The following is an 18,975-nucleotide window of genomic DNA, read 5'->3' as shown; positions in this document are numbered from 1 at the left end:
TTTTTGTCTTTTTGAAACAGGGTCTCCCTGTAGCCCCAGCTGTCCTGGAACTCACTATGCAGACCAGGCTGGCGTTGACCTCACAGAGACCCGCCTGCCTCTGCCTCCTGAGTGCTGGGATTAAAGACTTGTACTACCATGCCTGGCTCTCTGTAATTTTTTATAGAGATTAGAGAACACTGATTTTTTTTTTTTTTTGGTATTTTTGTGACAGGGTTTCCCTGTAGCCACTGCTGGCCTGGATTCACTGTGGAGACCAGACTGGCCTCGAACCCTCAGAGGCCTGCCTCTGCCTCCCAAGTGCTGGGACTAAAGCTGTGCGCTACCACACCCAACAAGAACCCTGATTTTAAGATATCAACAACACTACTTTACTAGAGGAAAACTGACTTTTTCTTCTAAAGCACATCTAGCATACTGGAAGATTACCTGAAACAGCCTCTCAGAGCTCTGGGGCAGGGCTGCAGGAGAATAGGTGGGGTCCATTTCTGTGAACTCTTCAGCAAAGTTACTCACATCCAATTCATCTCGGATCACTGGTTTAAATGGTGCGGATACTTTTTTGGCAGCTAAATCATCCCAATTTATTTTCTAAAGCAGAGAAGGAAGATTGGAACAAAGTAGAAATCAACAAAGTCAAAATATGAACAAAGAGATTAGGATTTTAATTAATAGGAAGAGAAACTAAAAATAAAAACTGCATATTTTAAAGCAAGAATTAAAAATATGATTTTTTCCAAGGAGGAGCCTGTTTTCAGACTGCAGCTTTTAGCTCCAGCAAAGGCTGCCTCTCCAAGTGAGCCTCCTGCTTCCCCACAGCAGGAATTTCAGTGTCCTCTGGGTGGCACCAAGCCACACTGGTTCACCCTTATATACCAGAAAAAAATTATTTTTGTCCTTAGCCTTGGACAAAAGGAGCTGAAACAAAGAAAGAAAAGAAAGAAACCCCCTTCGAAACACAAGATATTGCAATGAAGGGCTTTAACATGGTCTGTGGATATGATGTTAACTCTGTAGGAATACTCTATTTTCTAGACTCAGTGAATTCTAGGACTCAATGAATTCACCTTTTGCACTGGTTTTCCTTTGGGTCATCTAGACAGATTAAAATGTGAAAGCGCCACAATCAAGTGTTTGTTTACATCTGAAGTTTAAATGATGCTATGGTAGGAGCAGTTGTCATTCAACTCTACTAAAATAGTTTAGATATCGCCTCTTAGCTCCCTCAAATGATAATCCTAACCTCTTGTCTACCCGCTCATATACCATCTGAGTAAACAGATGGGTTTGTATTATTCAAATTCAACCCCCTGCTGCTTTCTTACACTCCTTGAGTCAAATTAAAATATCCTCGAAATATTAAAAATATTTACTGAATTGAATTTTGATGGGTTTTGTATCATTCAAACCCAATCCCCTGCTGTTTCTTACACTCCTTGTGTCAAATTAAAATATCCTCAAAATATTAAAAATAATACTTACTGAATTGAATTTTACAGATTTCTTATTACCATGTCTTCAAATATAAGATGTCACCATTGATAGTACGGTATTAGTCTACCTACCATCAAGAAAGTGAAAAGCATTATCAATAGCAATAGTAAGATGATTCACATTTTATGATGGATATTGATTTCAGTGATGGGAAAGTATGAAAACTTGCACTTTTTGGTTGATAGAATTCAGCAAATTGGTTCTTAAAAATACTTATTTTTAATTTTAGGTGTAAGTATGTTTTGCCTGTATGTATGTAAGTGTACCACATATGTACAATGACCACAGAGGATATCTGAGTCCCTGGAACTGGAGTTAGAGATAGTTGTGAGCTGTTATTCGAGTACTAGGAACTGAATCCCGGTCTTTTGTAAGAGCAGCCAGTGCTCTTAACTGCTGAGTCATCTCTCTAGCCCCCAATTAAAAAAAAATTTTTTTTTGGTCTTTTTGAGACAGGGTCTCCCTGTAGCCCCAGCTGTTTTGGATTCACCATGGAGACCAGGCTGGCCTCCAACTCACAGAGATCCACCTGCCTCTGCCTCCCAAGTGCTGGGATTAAAGTCGTGCGCCACCATGCCCGGCTGCAAATTGTTTTTAAATAAAAACTAAAATGTTTTTTACTATGCTTTCTTGTGATGGCAACAGAAATAATTAAATTACAGATATTCAAGTTTTTCATTTACAATTGGTTTTAGAGATAAATTAATATTCTTTATTTGAGCCAGAAGGAAATTGGATCACAGAAATAGGAACTAACCTTTTCACTTAAATACCAGCTGGTAGAATTTGAACAGTGTATGTATGTTCATAGGATTTGAACAGTGTTCACTTTCCAGTTAGTGTTCATTCCTCTAAGTGGCTGCAATGTTTTCCATTATAGCTGTGTGTTTGGCTTATTGAATATACATTAAAAGAAATTTCTAGGGTAGGTGAGATGGTTCAGCAGATGCAGGTGTTTGCTGCTAAGCCTGTTGACCTGAGTTTGATCTCTGATCACACATGGTGGAAGGAGAGAACTAACCTCCTTGGGTTGTCCTTTGACCTCCATACATGAACCATGGTGCATGAGCTGGTACACATACTCACACAGTAAATAAATGCTTAAAAAATGGACCTCAGTGGATGGATGTGCACCAGGGAATGGGGACACTTGATGACACAGTGGGCCTCATCAGGGATGACAGAGTATAGCCTCCTGTGGGGAGGCTATGGGAGGGTGTCAGTGGGCACAGGGGTATAAAGATGATTAAGATTGTTTGAGATACTCTGTATGAAATACACAAAGAATTTAATAAAAACAAATTTAAAATAATAAAAAAAATCTTAAAGATGAGAAACTTCTAAATGGGTAATTTAAAGAAATATGTTATTAGCAGGACAATGTTTAATGTGTAGAAAACTGAATGCTATTGTGATTCTTCCCACCTCTGCTCCTTTATGGAGAAAGGGACCATGTAGATCTTTTAATAAGTTGAATTCTGGTCTATATAATTTTAAGGCCAAATCAATTACATAAATTTAGACTGCTATTCCAAGCTACCAAGAAGAGAAATACCTCTAATACCAAAGACATATTGTAATATTCACAATCACAGGAAACAATGGAGGAAAAGGTCTTAGAAAAATACGACAGGGGGCATTCTTTTTTAAATAACTTCTTGAATTTTACTTGTTAATTTTTTTTTTTTTGGACTTTTTTGAGACAGTGTCTCTCTGTAGCCGCGGCTGTCCTGGAACTCACTATGTAGACCAGGCTGGCCTCGAAGTCACAAAAATCCACCTGCCTCTGCCTCCCAAGCGCTGGGATTAAAGGCATTAGCCAGGACGCCTGGCTTACTTGTTAATTTTTGAGCCAAACTTATGAACAAGATATAATGGTCGTTTAAATACTAACCTTTCTCAGCCATATGAATTTATGCAATGCACAATACCGGGTTCATTGTATTCTAAATGTATTTATCACTCAACTCTTTTAAGTTTTACAGTAATGTTTAAAAAATGGAATACATTGGGGTGGAGAGATGGCTCAGTGGTTAAGAGCACTAACTGCTCTTACCGAGGACCTGGGTTCGATTCCCAGCACCCACACTGCAGCTAGGAACCATCCTTAACTCCAGTTCCAGGGGAATCCGAAGCCCTCTTCTGACCTCCACAGCATTGCACGATACGGGTGCACTCACATACATGCAGGCAATACACTCATACACATAAAAAAAAAAATAAAAATTTTAAAAACTGGATTACACTGAGACTAAAATAAAGATGCTCTTTTTCAAGCAGAGAAATAAAGAGACCTTCTTTTCTTTTTTTTGTCTTATTGCACGATACGGGTGCACCAGCCCCAGCTGTCCTGGAACTCACTACTGTAGACCAGACTGGCCTTGAACTCACAGAGATCCACCTGCCGCTGCCTCCCAAGTGCTGGGATTAAAGGTGTGCACTACCACACCCAGCTTGAGAGATCTTATTTTCAATAAGCATCCCCCCACCCCCTACTACTGCAGAGGATGAAACTCAGACATGTTAGGCAAATGCTCTACCACTAAGCTATACCCCAGTCTCACTTTTTCCTATTTAAAAATCAATAGATAACAAAAAAAGGAAAAAAAAAACAAAACCAAAAAACCAAAAAAAAAAAAAATCAATAGATAACAAAAAAAGGAAAAAAAAAACAAAACCAAAAAACCAAAAAAAAAAAAAATCAATAGATAACAATATGGAAGTTTACTTAACAGTTTCTTCTTTGATTACTAAACTCTGGTCATGTGTTTTGGTGATAATACAAAAGCTTAAAGAATAAAAACATAAAATTTGGGATGACTCCTCCAGATATTAAATATTTAGATCATGCTTGTTGATAAGTGAAATCATTTAAAAGTCATATATGTTTAGAATTTTAGAAATAAAGGTCATGCATGCTATCCCAGGTTTTACTATTTAGACAGAAATAACTAGCCAGCTCAGTAAATTTTTTTCCAATTATTTATAATTCTTTGGCCTTTACTTAGAACAAACTGAGGAAACTGACTTGGGCAGATGTGTTGGTGCTCAGTAGAATCATGTCTTAAGCTTTTTCAGAAGAAAAGCACTATCATAGGAGCAAGGCAGAAAAAAGGAAAACTACATGTCACAGACATGTAACTGAGAAACAGGTAGGTTTAGAATTTTCTAAGATTTCTCTTGGGAACAGAAGAGTTGAAATTACCAATTACTATCTGAAAACAAGACATGGTGTCAGTTATAGCTCTTGTTCTGAGAGATACTCAAGGAATATATAGTCTCCTTAGTCCATATGCATATTCCCAAAGTCACAACCACAGCCTACTATGCAAAAACTGTTGTGCCCACACTGCAGGTCACATGCCATCCATGAATGTGGCCCCACACAAAATCATTAACTACCTTAAAACATGATTTCTTTGTAGCAATTCTGGTATTTTGATTCTATGGCTTTCAAGCATGAATTCTGTAAGTAACAATATTCTGTCTCAGTGTCAAAAGGTTGAACATCAGCATGGAGAAAATGTAATGCTATGATGGTCTTCTATACTCCCACTGCTTTAGGGGGGGAAACAATTTAGGACTATACAAGCATACGTCTGGTCCTTCCTACAGGGTATTTGTCATAAAGCAGGGGGAGAGGAAATCCAAGTGAAAATGGCCCCAAGAGGGATTATGTTCACTCATCTCCCAAGAATGCCAAACACCCAAATTTCACCTGAAAAAAGAGATGTTCTTTGATTTCATCAGCATCTCGTGGGCCACATCCCAATCTCTTCTTGGGATCTTTCATCAAAAGACGCTGGATTAGGTCTTTAGCTAGGGCACTCATTTCCTGGGGATATGGAGGTTCACTTTTTAATATTCTCCTGTGGGAAGATCAAATTTACTGTTAAAATAACCAGAAGATAAAGTTACAGCAATTACATTTTTAGTGAAAGCAAGTATAGTGAAGCATTTTGAAATTGAAACACATGTGAGAGAAAAATATTTGAGATGGGGGCTATCAAGATGGTTCAGAGAATAAAGGCACTTGCCACCAAGCCTGGCAACCTGAGTTCAATCCCAGAACTGAGATGGTGGAAGGAGAGAATCAACTCCCACAAACTGTCCTTTGACCTCCACATGCATACCATGGCATGAATGCAACTGCCCTCCTGAAAATAAATAAATGTAAAAAAAGAAAAGATGAAATATCATGAAACCAAATTTTGACATTCAAATGAGCAGGAATAAAAAAATTCATTGGATTATTTTTCAGTGTACGTCAATCCCAATAGGAGGCTATAATCTCAAATATTTCACCAGCAAAAGAAAAAAAAAGGTGGAGGGGACTTTGGGCTAGATCTGATCTCCCACGTATAAGTTAGAATGATTCTCTGATTAAGGACTTTACAATATAAGCAATTTTTAAATTTATTATTTTTATTTTTATGTGTATAAGTGTATTGCCTGCATGTATGTGAGTGCACCCGTGTCGTGCAATGCTGCTGAGGTAGGAAGAGGGCTTCGGAGTCCCCTGGAACTGGAGTTAAGGACGGTTCATAGTCCCCATGTGGGTGCTGGGAATTGAACCCAGGTCCTCTGGGTTCTCTGCAAGAGCAGTCAGTGCTCTTAACCACTGAGCCATCTCTCCAGCCCTATAAGCAACTCTTAATAACTTCAGGTAAGTAAATACAACACTCAGATTTAACATGACCAAAGATAGCTATAATCTTTCCAATCTTTACTTCTTCTTAGTGAGCCAGCAACCGTAAGATCCAAAGGGAGTGAGAAGGGAGGTCAACCAGGACAGAACCCTGTGAATAGGGGCTAACTTGGTACCTGCAACTAGAGCCTGGCTTTCTCATGGGGTGTAAGCATAAGCTTTGTCACTTGCTACTACAACACATACAAGCAAGCTCTGTGAGGGAGGTGGAACTAAGAGCAGAGGAAAATGCATTTATTATGGGAAATATAAAAAATAAGACTACTGCCAGGCGTGGTGGCACATGCCTTTAATCCCAGCACTCGGGAGGCAGAGGCAGGCGGATCTCTGGGAGTTCTTATTTTGATATATCACAGTGAAAGATTTATCGTCCTCTTTTTTTTTTTTTTTTTTTTTTTTTAAAAAAAAAAAAAAAAAAAAAAAAAAAAAGACCACCAAGTTTGTTGATGATAAATGTATTTTATAGTCACCAGAAAAAAAACTCAATACAAGAATACCCTTTACTCTCTTAAGTGTCAGATCAATAATTTAATGAAAAAAATGAGAGAGATCACTTGTAATTGAACACATCAACATAGCTATGTAAGAAGATGAACAGTCACTTCATTAGTTTACAACATGATTCTGTATTGTACATGTTAATTACTATACATAGCAAGGGACACACTCAATGAGAGACCACTTGGTTAGAATATCTGAATCTCTAGTTTTAATTCTCAGCACCATAAACACAAACAAAAAAACCAAAAACCCTGTAGGAAAAAAAAAGTTAGGAAATAAGTGCATGACACTATAATATGGTAAGACCATACATTCTGAAGCCAGATGATGTTAAATGTTGGTTCTGTTCCTTTTTGACTGTGTGCTTCAGTTTTCTGACCTATAAAATGAGAGTAACAATAGTATCTACCTAAAATGAATATTATAAATTAAAGACATGTATAGTGCCTAACGCAATACATACATAGCATGAAAGAAATGCTTAATAACTGTGAACTGCCATTATAATCCCTCATTCTAAAGTGACCATCAAGCAAACAGACATAAAGCTTTATCATATAGCCATTGAGAATCATGAGATGATACGGGAACTATAAACTTTGACAGAAAGTTAGAGCAATGATGCTAATATCAAAGTTAATTCTACTTCCAACACTCTATTCTTGGAACCAATGAGGAGACTGGTAGAACATGGAAATAAATAAGTAATTCCTCTCTTGTTATTTAATAGTTTCCTATTGCTTAGTGCTCACAGGGTTTTTAGCACTAACAGAGACAGGCCTCTCCTCAGACTAGACCTACGCTACTTGAGAAGGAAACCAAGAATCTTCTTTCTCAGGGAAAAATCAAACAGCCTTTTCTCTTTCTACACCTTTACTGTACTTTTACAGGAAAGGATTCCTTGTGTAAAGATGAGGGTACGAGTAAATGTACTGTGGATGACGTCTGCCATTGTCACATCAGGATAGAGAAATATGCAGTGGCTGAATTCGTCTTGGGTTTCTATGCAAAATCATCTTAAGAGTCTTAAAGTCTTAGAAGGGTTGCAAGGCTTGTTGGAAGTCTACCTACTACGTACCCAGCAGAAAAGTAACGGGGCAGCTGGTCTGACCACAAGACAGTTCCCCCAGAAGAGAACTACACCACACTGAGAGCTGAGCAGGCTGGAGGCCGATGAGGAGGTTCTCATCTAGGACTGTATAAAACATTTTCAGAAAACTCAAGCTTCTGTGTCACTCTTCCACCTATGGGGTTGTCCGTGGGACTTGGACGCTATGCAATGGGCTGTTATGACAAGTGCTGTGCTGAGCTTCCCATACTTGGGTAGCCCACAGCTGCTGGATGGTCTCAGTAATGGCCGAGTGTGTCATCGGGGGCTGCACACCTATGTCTAGGTAGGCAAAAGGGTCCCTGGGGAATTTCTTGTTGTCTGCTGACAAAATATCATGTTTCCTCTTCTGTATCCTTCTATAGAGCTATGTAACATTAATACCAGATTCCAGCCCATTGTGGCATATGAGTGTACCCATCCATCTAAAGCCCAGGTCACTGTTGGCTCTGTAGAGTAGGCACTACACAGGTAGAAGTGAGGACATCTGCCCTAACAACACTAGAACATCCCACACAAAGAGGAGGAGACACTTTTCAGCAACTGCTGCCACTTCGCCTCCTCTAATGTGCTTGATTTTTGAAGGGGTAATAACCAAGTTAATTTTTTTCTTGCTTCAAAATGGGTCTGGGAAACTCTAGAAATGAACTGTAATTAGGTAGGACTCAAATAAACCTTAAAGTACTCTGGAAAATCACAGGAAGCTCTGAGCTGATGTGCCACATTCAACACTTCACATTTATACCTAATCCATGCTACAAATCCTATCAAAGACTGCTACTGCTATCCTTGTTTTGTAGTGGAAGAAAGGTTTCTTTCATAAATGCCAGAAATAAAAAAATTGACCAAAATGAAGAGTAAGGACATGAAGGCTAAAATTAAATCCAAGATGGGAGAGGGATGGGCAGGAAGGCAGAAAGGCAATAAGCAAGGATGGTGTAGTTATTAATCACCTCTTGTTTCAACAAAATACCTGGCCAAAGTAACTTAAGAGCAGAAGGGTTTATTTTGGCTTACTGAGTTTGAGGAATTGGGGAAGGGAAGTACATCCTAGTGGGGAAGGAATGGCAGTAGAGCATGAAGTTTCTGGTTACATCATGTATAGTCAGGAAGTAGAGATGAATGCTGGTGCTTGGTTCCTTTCTCATTTATATGCGTCCTCTACCCCAGCCCACCAAATGATACTGAACACATTCAGAGTGGATCTTCCCACTTCAATTAACCTATCCAGAGAACCCCTCACAGACCTGCTGAGGGAATTGTTTCCATGGTGATTTTAAAGCCCATCAAGTTCACAATGGATATTAACCACCATAAATGGTGAAACATTCATGGTTCATTCTGGCAGTGAGTATATGGGTGCCCACTATGACAAATGTCAGAAATTTTTCATTGTTTTAGAAAAAGTGAATCTATGAAACTTGGAACATATGTTTTGTATATTCACTGAACTATGCAATAAAGAATAGTTTTAAGGATCACTGACCTTTAACACAGCTGTACTAGCAAGAATGGGCAACGCTCACTTCTTTACACCAGTAAGGTCTTTGCTTAGTTGCAACCTTCCCAGAGAAGACTTTCTAGCCACTCAATCAAAATTAGTTCTTTCCCTTTTTTCCTATTTGTCAGCTATTTCCCTATCCCAACTAGAATATAAGCTCCAGGGAATAAAGATTCTCTATGCTTTGTTCACTGTTTTATTCACAGGGTCTAGAACATTGTGTAGCATAAATTCTCAGGGGCTGGAGAGATGGCTCAGCAGTAGGGAGCGCTGACTGTCCTTGCAGAGGACCTGGGTTCGATTCCCAGCACCCACATGGAGGCTGCGAGCCAACCTTGGCTCCAGTTCCAGGGGAACCGAAGCCCTCTTCTGACTTCCGCGGCGTCACACAATACGGGTACACTCACATGTAGGCAATACACTCATACACATAAAAATAATAAAATATTTAAATTCTCAGCAAATATTTAATGAACAAGCAATTGCCTAGTTGCATTCCATTTTCTTGCCCACTCCAGATCCTTTTTCTCACACTTTCAATAAAAAGCCTACAAAATAACTTATTCACTTATTTGCAGATGGCATGCGTTCTTTCTTTCTTTTTTTTTTTTTTTTTTTTGATTTTGACTCCTGATTTTATTATTCAACTTCTTTTTTTCTATTTAAAGTAGTCTTCGGTGGCCTCCCAAGACGAGAGTCAGTTGGAGCTGGATTTTTGCTGGAAAGGGGTGGGTTGGGGGGCTGGGAGGGCAGGGAGACCCCACTCTGCTGATGGTCTTGGGTGGAGAAGATGAACTGCACTTCACAGAGCCTGGGGTGTGGTGGGAAGGGGATGAGGCAGGAATGACAGGCTGGGGATACGGGACCCACCTCAGTCCCCAGCTTCAGGAATACATTATTTAAAGTGTGCTAATCAGACTTTACTGGTGTGACAAAAAATGAAATGAAACAAAACAAAACCTGACAGAAACAACTTAAGGGTTTATTTTGGTTTATAGTTTGAGGTTTTAGTTTCCAGTTGGCTGGCTTCATTGCTGTGGGCCTGATGTGAGGCTTAAGACATCATGTTGGGAAACATGGACTGGCGCAAAGCTGCCCATTTATGGGGGCTGGCAAGCAGAAATAGGAGGAGGGGCCAGGACAAGTGGTAACTGTTAAAGGCATGCCTTAATGGCTCACTTCCTCCAACTAGGCCCTATCTTCTAAAGTTTCTAACATCTCCCAAAATAGCACCACCACTAGACACCAAGTTTTCAACAGCTGAGCCTGTGGGGGACACTTCTTATTTGAACCATGACACATGGTTTGTTTATTTCTATCTATCTTCCACTGAACTTAACCATCTTTCCATTTCATGACTTAATGGGGTTGACTTACATTCTGGTTTCCACATGGGCCCAGAATCACAGGATTACTTATATGTCACCTGAGTTAGAAAGAGCTTTCTGGGGCTGGAGAGATGGCCCAGTGGTTAAGAGCACTGGCTACCCTTGCAGAGAACCTGGGCTCGATTCCCAGCACTCACATAGTGGCTAACAACCATCTATAACTCCAGTTCCAGGGGATCTGACCCCTCTTCTGATCTCCACTGGCATTTCATGACATGGGTGCACTTACCTACATGCACGCAATACACTCATGCACATAAAAATAATAAAGTATTTTTTTTAAAAGAGCTTTCCACAAACTGTACTCTCAATTTTTGCCTAATGCTAGGTTATAGCATATTTCAGGGTATTCACTCAACAGTACATTATACAGCCACTGAAATTTTTATGTTTACAAAGAACTTGTAATTGGAGAATGCTTATGATAAAATTTAGGCAAAAACAGAATACAGAAATTTATTTCTAGTCTGAGTAAAACACCATATAAATGAAAAAGTCTAAAAAGAGATCTATCAGAATATTCCCTTTTTGGGAAGAACTCATAATCCCCCACCTCAGAGGAGCTATTGACAGTTGATGGCTTCTGGGAAAAAAAAGTCTGTTTTCTTTAAGGGTGTGATCCCTGGTAGGTTGGTAGACTCCAGTGGATCAGTATATGGACAGCACAAATTAGACTTCGTAGGTTATCAAAAAAGAATAAAGGGGGCAGATCTGAGAGGAGTTAGGGGGAGTAGTAGGGGTGAATAAGATCAAAATGCATTGTATGAAATTCTCAAAGAAAATAAAAATATTTTTAAAAAGAAAAGAAAAAAAATCCTGTTTGTTTTGGACAGTTATTTTTGTTGTCTGTTTGGTCTTTTTGAGACAGGGTCTCCCTGTAGCCCCAACTGGCCTAGAACTCACTCTGTAGACCAGGCTGCCCTTGAACTCACAGAGATTCACCTGCCTCTGCCTCCTGAGTGCTGGGCTCAAAGGTGTGCACTACCATGCCCAGCTTGTTGTTTGTTTTGGAACCAGGGTCTAATCTCATGTAGCCCAGGCTAGCCCCAAACAGGCAATGTAGCTGAGGATGATCTTGAATTCCTGAGCCTCTTAGTTCCATGTCTAAAGTTCTGGGAACACAGGCGTGTACCCCTATGCCCAGCTCCAGGTGTCATTACTGATGGCTTTCTCTTGTGCAGGTATTAAATTATTATGAACATTACTTTTAGAATAGGAATAAAATGAACTTCATTTCACAGAAGCGACTAAGAGAACATACTGTAACAAGGGAATCCAAAACTTTCTGTGCACAGGCCCTAAGGTGCTACTGTATACAGTTGTCACCATCTGTAAGACATTCTCTTTCCCCCTCAGGCACAGCCTATGCTGCGGCTCCATTATGAATACCTTCCTGACAACCTGGTCTCCAAGGAACCACACCTCCTTTGTAATTCCAGAGCATTCTAACCACTCATACATTTGTCAAAACTTCTGATACAAATTTTTGTGTTACTTCTTCCGTATCTTCCCACACACTATATAAATTTACTTAGGACAAGGACTAGGCCTTTACATTTCTCTTTCTCCTTAGGAGTAAAGAACTACTCAGCAAATACTCTACTGGTTAAAGGAATCTATTCTCCTATTGTTTCTGGCCATTATTATGCCTCCTTAAAAAACAAACAAACAAAAAAACCCCCCAGAAATAAGCATCTGCCAGACCAGGAAAGAAAACAGCAACAAGGATATATGTGCTCCCCATGAGACAGTATGAAGCAACTTCCCAGTCACTACGTATTTGACCCCAGCCCAAAGTCAGAGCAATTCTGAGTTCCTGGCCCAAATGTACCTGTTTCTTCATCTGTGCAACAGCAGATGCTGCTGCCTGCTTGTCAGGGTTGTGAGATTTACCCAGGTAAAATGTAGGTAATTTCTCAGCTCAGACATTGGCATGCAGTGCCCCCCTGGTAACCAAGACTGTTAAAAGGCACTCCTTAGGGTGCCTTTTCTCAGCCATGGGACTGGCTACAAAGGGGAAATCGAATGTTCCAGGTCATCACTTCCCTTTGCGTATTAAGGAGCCTTTTCTTGGTCCCTCTAACTTGTTTACTCACTAAGAGCAAAACTTCTCTAGTAGCTTCATTTGCTTTTGTAGGATCTGTGCCTGCCCTCAAAGTCATCTAGTAACTCCTGAGGGCCCCTCAAGCAGGAGTTATAAATACAGTCATGTACTTTATAACAATGCGTCAGTCAGCTTCCCAGGAAGCCATCACATATATGACAATCATTCCAAAAGATTATACTGCCTAGTGACAATATAGTCATTTTGGTCAGTCAAAGTGCATTCCATGATGCTCCATGACTACACATTTTCAGCCCATATCCCTGTGAGGAAGTGGACTGTGGCTATATTCCTTTTCTACTTTTACATGCCGTGCTTTGCTTTCTTCTTGTATTCAGCATGCTGCCTATGTCTCTCACCCTACTATCTGGGAAACCCTCTCACAGGTACCTACTTCTGCCACTGCTTCTGGTAATCACAGAGAAACCTGTTTCCTTACATTTAGGAGAACCAAGGATGTATGCATGTCTGGCAGAACTGTGCTGAAAAGAGGATTACCCCCCTGCAATCTTCTAAAAGTGATAAATATGTAATATTTACTGCTCGGCTTCCTTAGCACACCAAGCTGGAGTGCCTGGGCTCCTCTTAGACTCTCACAGTTAGATCACTGGTGGGTCTGGTTTATCAGATGTATCTGAATCTGAGATGGGTACAATTTAGGTGAAAACTAGGTTCTCACTGCATTTCCTGTGGCTTTTATTGGTGCATTTCTTCCCTGAACTCTTCCTATGCTTTTCTGAGGCTGAGAAAATACTCCTGAAGCTCTTACTTCCTACTCACTGTCTCAATGCTCTTAGAGCACCTTTCCCTAACAGGAGTGAAATGACAATGACAGAAGAAGGTACAGAACCCAGATAATCCTGAAGTTTTATTTAGAGGTACAGATGCCCCATAGCCCACACACTGAAGGAGTGCCTCAGAGCAATTAATACCACAGTAAGATTTGTTCCTAACCCTATGTGTTATGCAGGTGAAGCAGGAACAAAAAGATAAAAAGGATGGTGTAGGAAGAAAGACACCATCCTGAGTAATATGTGTGCTAAGAGAAGGATCACTTTGTATTACTCTGTCCCCCTCCTGCTCCCAGACTTCAGTATGAAGCTGCTGTGACTGTGCCAGATGTGTAGATGAAGAGTGAGGATGGCAAATGTTAATGTACTTTGGGTAACTAGCCAAATACTCCAGGAAGCAGAGAAGCTGACATTATCTACACTGAGGAAGAAAAGAAAAAACCAACAGCAAACTCAGAATCAAAGACCTTATACCATAAGCCAATAAAGAATCTTATCATACAGGTCTGGAGAGATGGTTCGGCGGTTAAGAGCACTGGTTGGTCTTGCAAAGGACCTGGGTTCAATTCCCAGTACCCACATGGCAGCTAATAACCGTCTGTAAAGCTAGTTCCAGGGAAATCCAACACCTTCTTCTGTATCTCCACAGATACTGCATGACATGGGTGCACTTAGATTCATGCAGGCAATACAGTCATACACATTAGAATTTTTTTTATAAAGAATCTTATCATAAAGACTTGAGAAGATAGGAAAACCAAGAAAAATATGTTTATCTACTCTTAAACCAAAAAGATACTTGTAATTAATTATAACTGGAAAAAATGTTAAGACACAAATGAATTTGAGATGATAACTAAGAAATCAACCTGGAGAAAATACAAAAACCCCCAACAGATTTACAGTCTTTTTATTCAGAAGAATATTAACAAGGAACACAAAATCACTATATTAAAAAGACTATCTTAAAAGAAAGGGTTCCTGGCAGGACAATAATTAATTACCTAAACCAGGAATTGATAGTCTTTTTCATAATGGACCAATGCCAAATAAGACTTTAAATGTAGATGGTCCCTAGCAGTCATTGTTATTTTTGTATTCATAGCCCCTTATATATGCAGTAGACTAAATGCCTTTCTTTTAACAAGTATCACATAGTAAAGAAAACAGGCTGTCATTTTCCTGATAAGTTTACAGAACATCCCATGATTCTAGCACATTCTTTGTCTTTCTAGCTCACATGCTTAGATGAAGTAAGCTGCCATATTAGGCTAGCACACATGATAAGGAAATGAGGGTAGTCATTAGCTACCAGCCAGCAAGGAACTTAGGCTGTTAGTCCAACAGCCCCCAAGGAACTGAGTCTTGTCACAACCATAAAGCTTGCAAACAGATCCTTTCCTGACTGAGCCTTAGGATAAGTACAGCCTACCCAAGATCCTTTCCTTACTGAGCCTTAGGATAAGTACCCAAGACTCTGCTCACAGCCTGTGAGAGACCTTGAAGTAGAGCACATACCTAAACTGTGCTCAGATTCCCAATCTAGAAACTGTAAGATAAAAAAATGTATATTGTGTTAAGTTTGGGGGTGATTTGTTGTCAATGGACAACAGAATATTGTCAGAGCCAGACAGTAAAGTATTTTAGGCGCATATATATATATATGTATATGTTATTCAACTCTGCTGCTGTTGTACGAAAGCTGTCAGAAAATACATTAATGAACAAGCATGGCCATGTTATAATAAAACTTCATTGGGTCAGGTGAGGCGATGCATGCTTTTAATCTCAGCTCTCAGGAAGCAGAGGCAGGCGTGTCTCTGTGAGTTTGAAGCCAACCTGGTCTACATAGTGAGAGCCTGTCTCAAAAAAACAAGAAACAAACAAAAACCTATGATTATGGACAGTGAAATTTTATTAATTCTCACATTGTTTATTCTTCTTTTGATTTTCTAAAAGAATGTAGAACATTCTTAGTTCTTAATTCCCAACCCCCACCAAAACCAAACCAAAAATAAAACAAACAATAACAAAAACAAAACAAGTTTTAATGACTCTTGCCTGAAGTTATAATCTGCTGACCACTACTAGACAGTACTACCTAGATCTCTGTTTAATATCATCATAGCTATCCATTGGTATCAGCAGAGGGTTGGTTTCAGGATGCCCAGGGACATCAAAGTCTCAGAATGCTCAAGTTCCTTATATGAAGTGACATGGTATTTATATATAACCCATTCACATTCTCCCATACACTTAAAATTCCAGGTTATTTCTAATATCTAACATAATAGTATGTATGCTGTGTAAATCATTACTAGATTGTATTGTTTAAGAGATAACTACAAGAAAAAAATATGAACTTGTTCACTTCTGATGCATCCACTGCGGGCCTAATTACATAGTAGATGAATAAGACTTGAGGTGGGCAATGATCAAACAATGAGAGAGAAAGACTGAGGACACAGTAAAGGCAAGGGGCTAAGGCAAAGTATGCCTACATATCATATATTCATGTAGATTCAGCATAGTGCTTTGTGTGCAGTAAATTCAAGTTTTGCTTTCTGGAACACATTTTATTCAAATTTTGATGTATGGCTAGCTAAACATAAGGATGGGGAACCTTCAGATATGGAGGGCTACCTAGATTTTGACAATACTTAGGCTTAAGTACTTAATGATATATATTTATATATGTACACTTAAGTGTATATATGTGTAACATCTATAATACAATGAAACATACAGAACATTTTACTGAAGAAGAATGAAATACAAAATAAACACCTTATGGAAAATATAGTCTTCATTTCAAAGGCAGAGGAAGTTAGACAAAGAAACAGGTTGTCAGAGATTATGGAAGAGAAAGAAATAAACTTTTATGTTTTGACACTCAGGTGAGAAGATAATTCAGTTACCATGGTTTTCAAAGCTGCAGCCAAGAAAAGAGATCCTTATTGCAGGAGCAAGTAGAATAACTGAGGAGTCTTTAGTATCTTTCTGTGCAGTGGTAACAGATACTTTGAAAGACAAAGTTCTACATAGACAATAAAAGCTAGTGGGAAGACATATAAGAAAAGCCCATGTTACAGACACGAATAAAGAAAAAAAGTGCACACAAATGCTAAGCAGCAATCATTCAAGTCTATACTAGTAACAAGTTTACATCTGTACAAAATTGTACCAGCATGTGAGGAATCTGAAATGATTTCACACGAACAGTTAACAGAACTGAAAAGGTTTATTCTACATGAAACTGTCTTCAAATACCTTCAGCAATGTTGCTACTGGGGGACAGGGTCTAAGCCAGGTGTTTCCAGATTCTCGGGCTCTTGAGAATTCAAGAGATTGAAATAAACGCCCACAAAGATTGAGAAAGTAAGAAGGAATATTTATTCAAAGCAAAGCTATGGAATAGGTCAGAATATACTGCAAGAGAGCAGTAGCAGGCCGCAAGAGTGAGGATACTCAAGGGCTCTGATTATTGTTTGGGGTTTCATTATACAGAATTCAAAAGGAGCGGTTTAGTTACTAACAGGGCATAGTGAGAATAGCTCTCTGTTTTGATTGATAGACTAGGACATATAATAATTTTTCTATTCCACATGTTCCATAATGCAACTGATTTTAATCATATGTACACCCAGTTATGTGCAGGCTTAAGATGGTAAATAGGGGATTCTCTCTAAAAGGTCATTTTATGACATAGTTTTGCTTTATTGCACATGTACCCCAAACTAGTTCAGGCCAGAGGGGCCCTCTTACCTTGGGACCAGGGTGTATGCTGGGCATACGTATGAACAGAAACTGTCCACATTTGATGGTCAAATAGGGGAGAAACTTCATTCTTCAGAGAGTGGAATGGATACACACAATGTGTAGATAAGGGTGTCAGGATGCCAAGTGCATTACTTGAGAAAAGAAGGGTGTATATATAGCCCAAACCAAATAAAGTCCCAGGTTACTAAATTATTCCCAATGCTTGCTTCCCTCAATGTCTGGAAAGAATCAACAAAATTATTCTACATTCTTGATAGCACAGGACCAAAATTAACAAGGAAGACAATTTTGGCCTGCTTTAAGAAGGGAAACTGGATATAACTGAGTCTAACCAATATGAAGCACAGCATCCATGAAAATGCCCTTTTCACAGTGCCATCATTTCAATGACAGTATGGGACTCTTAGGGACTTTCCTATTCCCAGGAAGAGAGTCTAACTTTGGGAAGATGGCTGGACTCTTAGATTTTCTTCTCATTTGAAGTTTTTGCTATGTTTTGAAATTTGATATGCCAGTGAAACAGTTTTAATCTTATATTAGACTACCTATAGACAATACTAGCAAGCAGATTACATGGACAAACATATTATTTTGAGGTATGTCAAATAAAAAAGTACAGGTAGCATGCTGAGTTCATGGAAGATCACAATAATTAAGTAATGGAAGAATTAAAACAGAAAAGGCCTTCACTAATTAAAACAGTTTATAAACAAGATAATGAGGACCAGGAGTGGTGATACACGCCTTTAATCCCAGGCAGGTGGATCTCTGTGAGTTCAAAGCCAGCCTGGTCCACAGGAGCTCCAGGCCAGCTGGGGCCACAGGGAGACCCTGTCTCAAAAAGACCAAAAAAAAAAAATATCAGAATAATTATCCTGAAAGGAAAAGGTAATGTAGAGCTATTATACTGTTTGCATATTTCAATCACCAAAATTCACTACAATCACAGTTTAATACCAAATTTCAAAAAAATAGCTAACATGACAAAATAGACAATTTTATAATCAATAGATAATTGATTAAAGGGAAGGAATGTGATTTAAATTCCTGAAAGTCCATTTGCTCTAGTTTTATGATTTTGGACAGATTCTGATTCAGGCTCTTTGACTTTCTAGAACCAGAATACCAAATGGTTGCTATCAAGGGAATAAAATCTATTTAAATGTGAATGTTAAATGGTTTGGAATATTTCTGCTATCATAAGCAATATACTTTTGCAGACACATAGAACTAAAGTGGTAAGGGAAATTATAAAAAGAAGTTGCTTATGTATGTGGAATTGGAAAGACGGAAATCAATCAGAAGCGCTTCTATCTAACTTTCTCAGGCTAAAACTGTGCTTTGCACCTGTCACTACCACAGGTGGACACTGTAACATGATCTAAATTTTCATGATGATGGTGACAAAGGTTTCTTATAAACTTGAAGCATTTTTTGTTCCAAAAAATTTTCCTAAAAAAAAAATTTAGTGCCAGGCATGGTGGCACATTGGGAAGCAAAAGCAGTGGATCTCTGTGAGATTAAGGCCAACCCAGACTATATAGCAAGTTCCAGTCAGCAGCTGGGGCTATTATACAGAGACCCTGACTCCAAAACCAAA

At 39.1% G+C, this 18,975-nt stretch overlaps 1 protein-coding gene across 3 annotated transcripts in view; it reads right to left on the bottom strand.

Annotated features, from left to right (window-relative positions):
* Window positions 1-18,975, bottom strand: part of Rps6ka5 (ribosomal protein S6 kinase A5) — a 217,371-nt gene that overhangs the window by 27,935 nt on the left and 170,461 nt on the right. For all 3 annotated transcript variants that reach the window (XM_008821741.3, XM_029557966.1, XM_017795244.2), the window contains 2 exons: window positions 5,213-5,363; window positions 430-591 (listed from right to left, as the gene is read on the bottom strand). In XM_008821741.3, coding sequence (XP_008819963.1) covers window positions 430-591; window positions 5,213-5,363 — 313 coding nt within the window. The remainder of the gene's footprint in view (window positions 1-429; window positions 592-5,212; window positions 5,364-18,975) is intronic.

The sequence above is a fragment of the Nannospalax galili genome, unplaced genomic scaffold (assembly GCF_000622305.1).
Source record: "Nannospalax galili isolate Female #2095 unplaced genomic scaffold, S.galili_v1.0 scaffold107, whole genome shotgun sequence".
NCBI classification, from domain to species: domain Eukaryota; kingdom Metazoa; phylum Chordata; class Mammalia; order Rodentia; family Spalacidae; genus Nannospalax; species Nannospalax galili.
The sequence above is the reverse complement of the archived record's forward strand: the minus strand, read 5'-3'. Positions and strand labels throughout refer to the sequence as shown.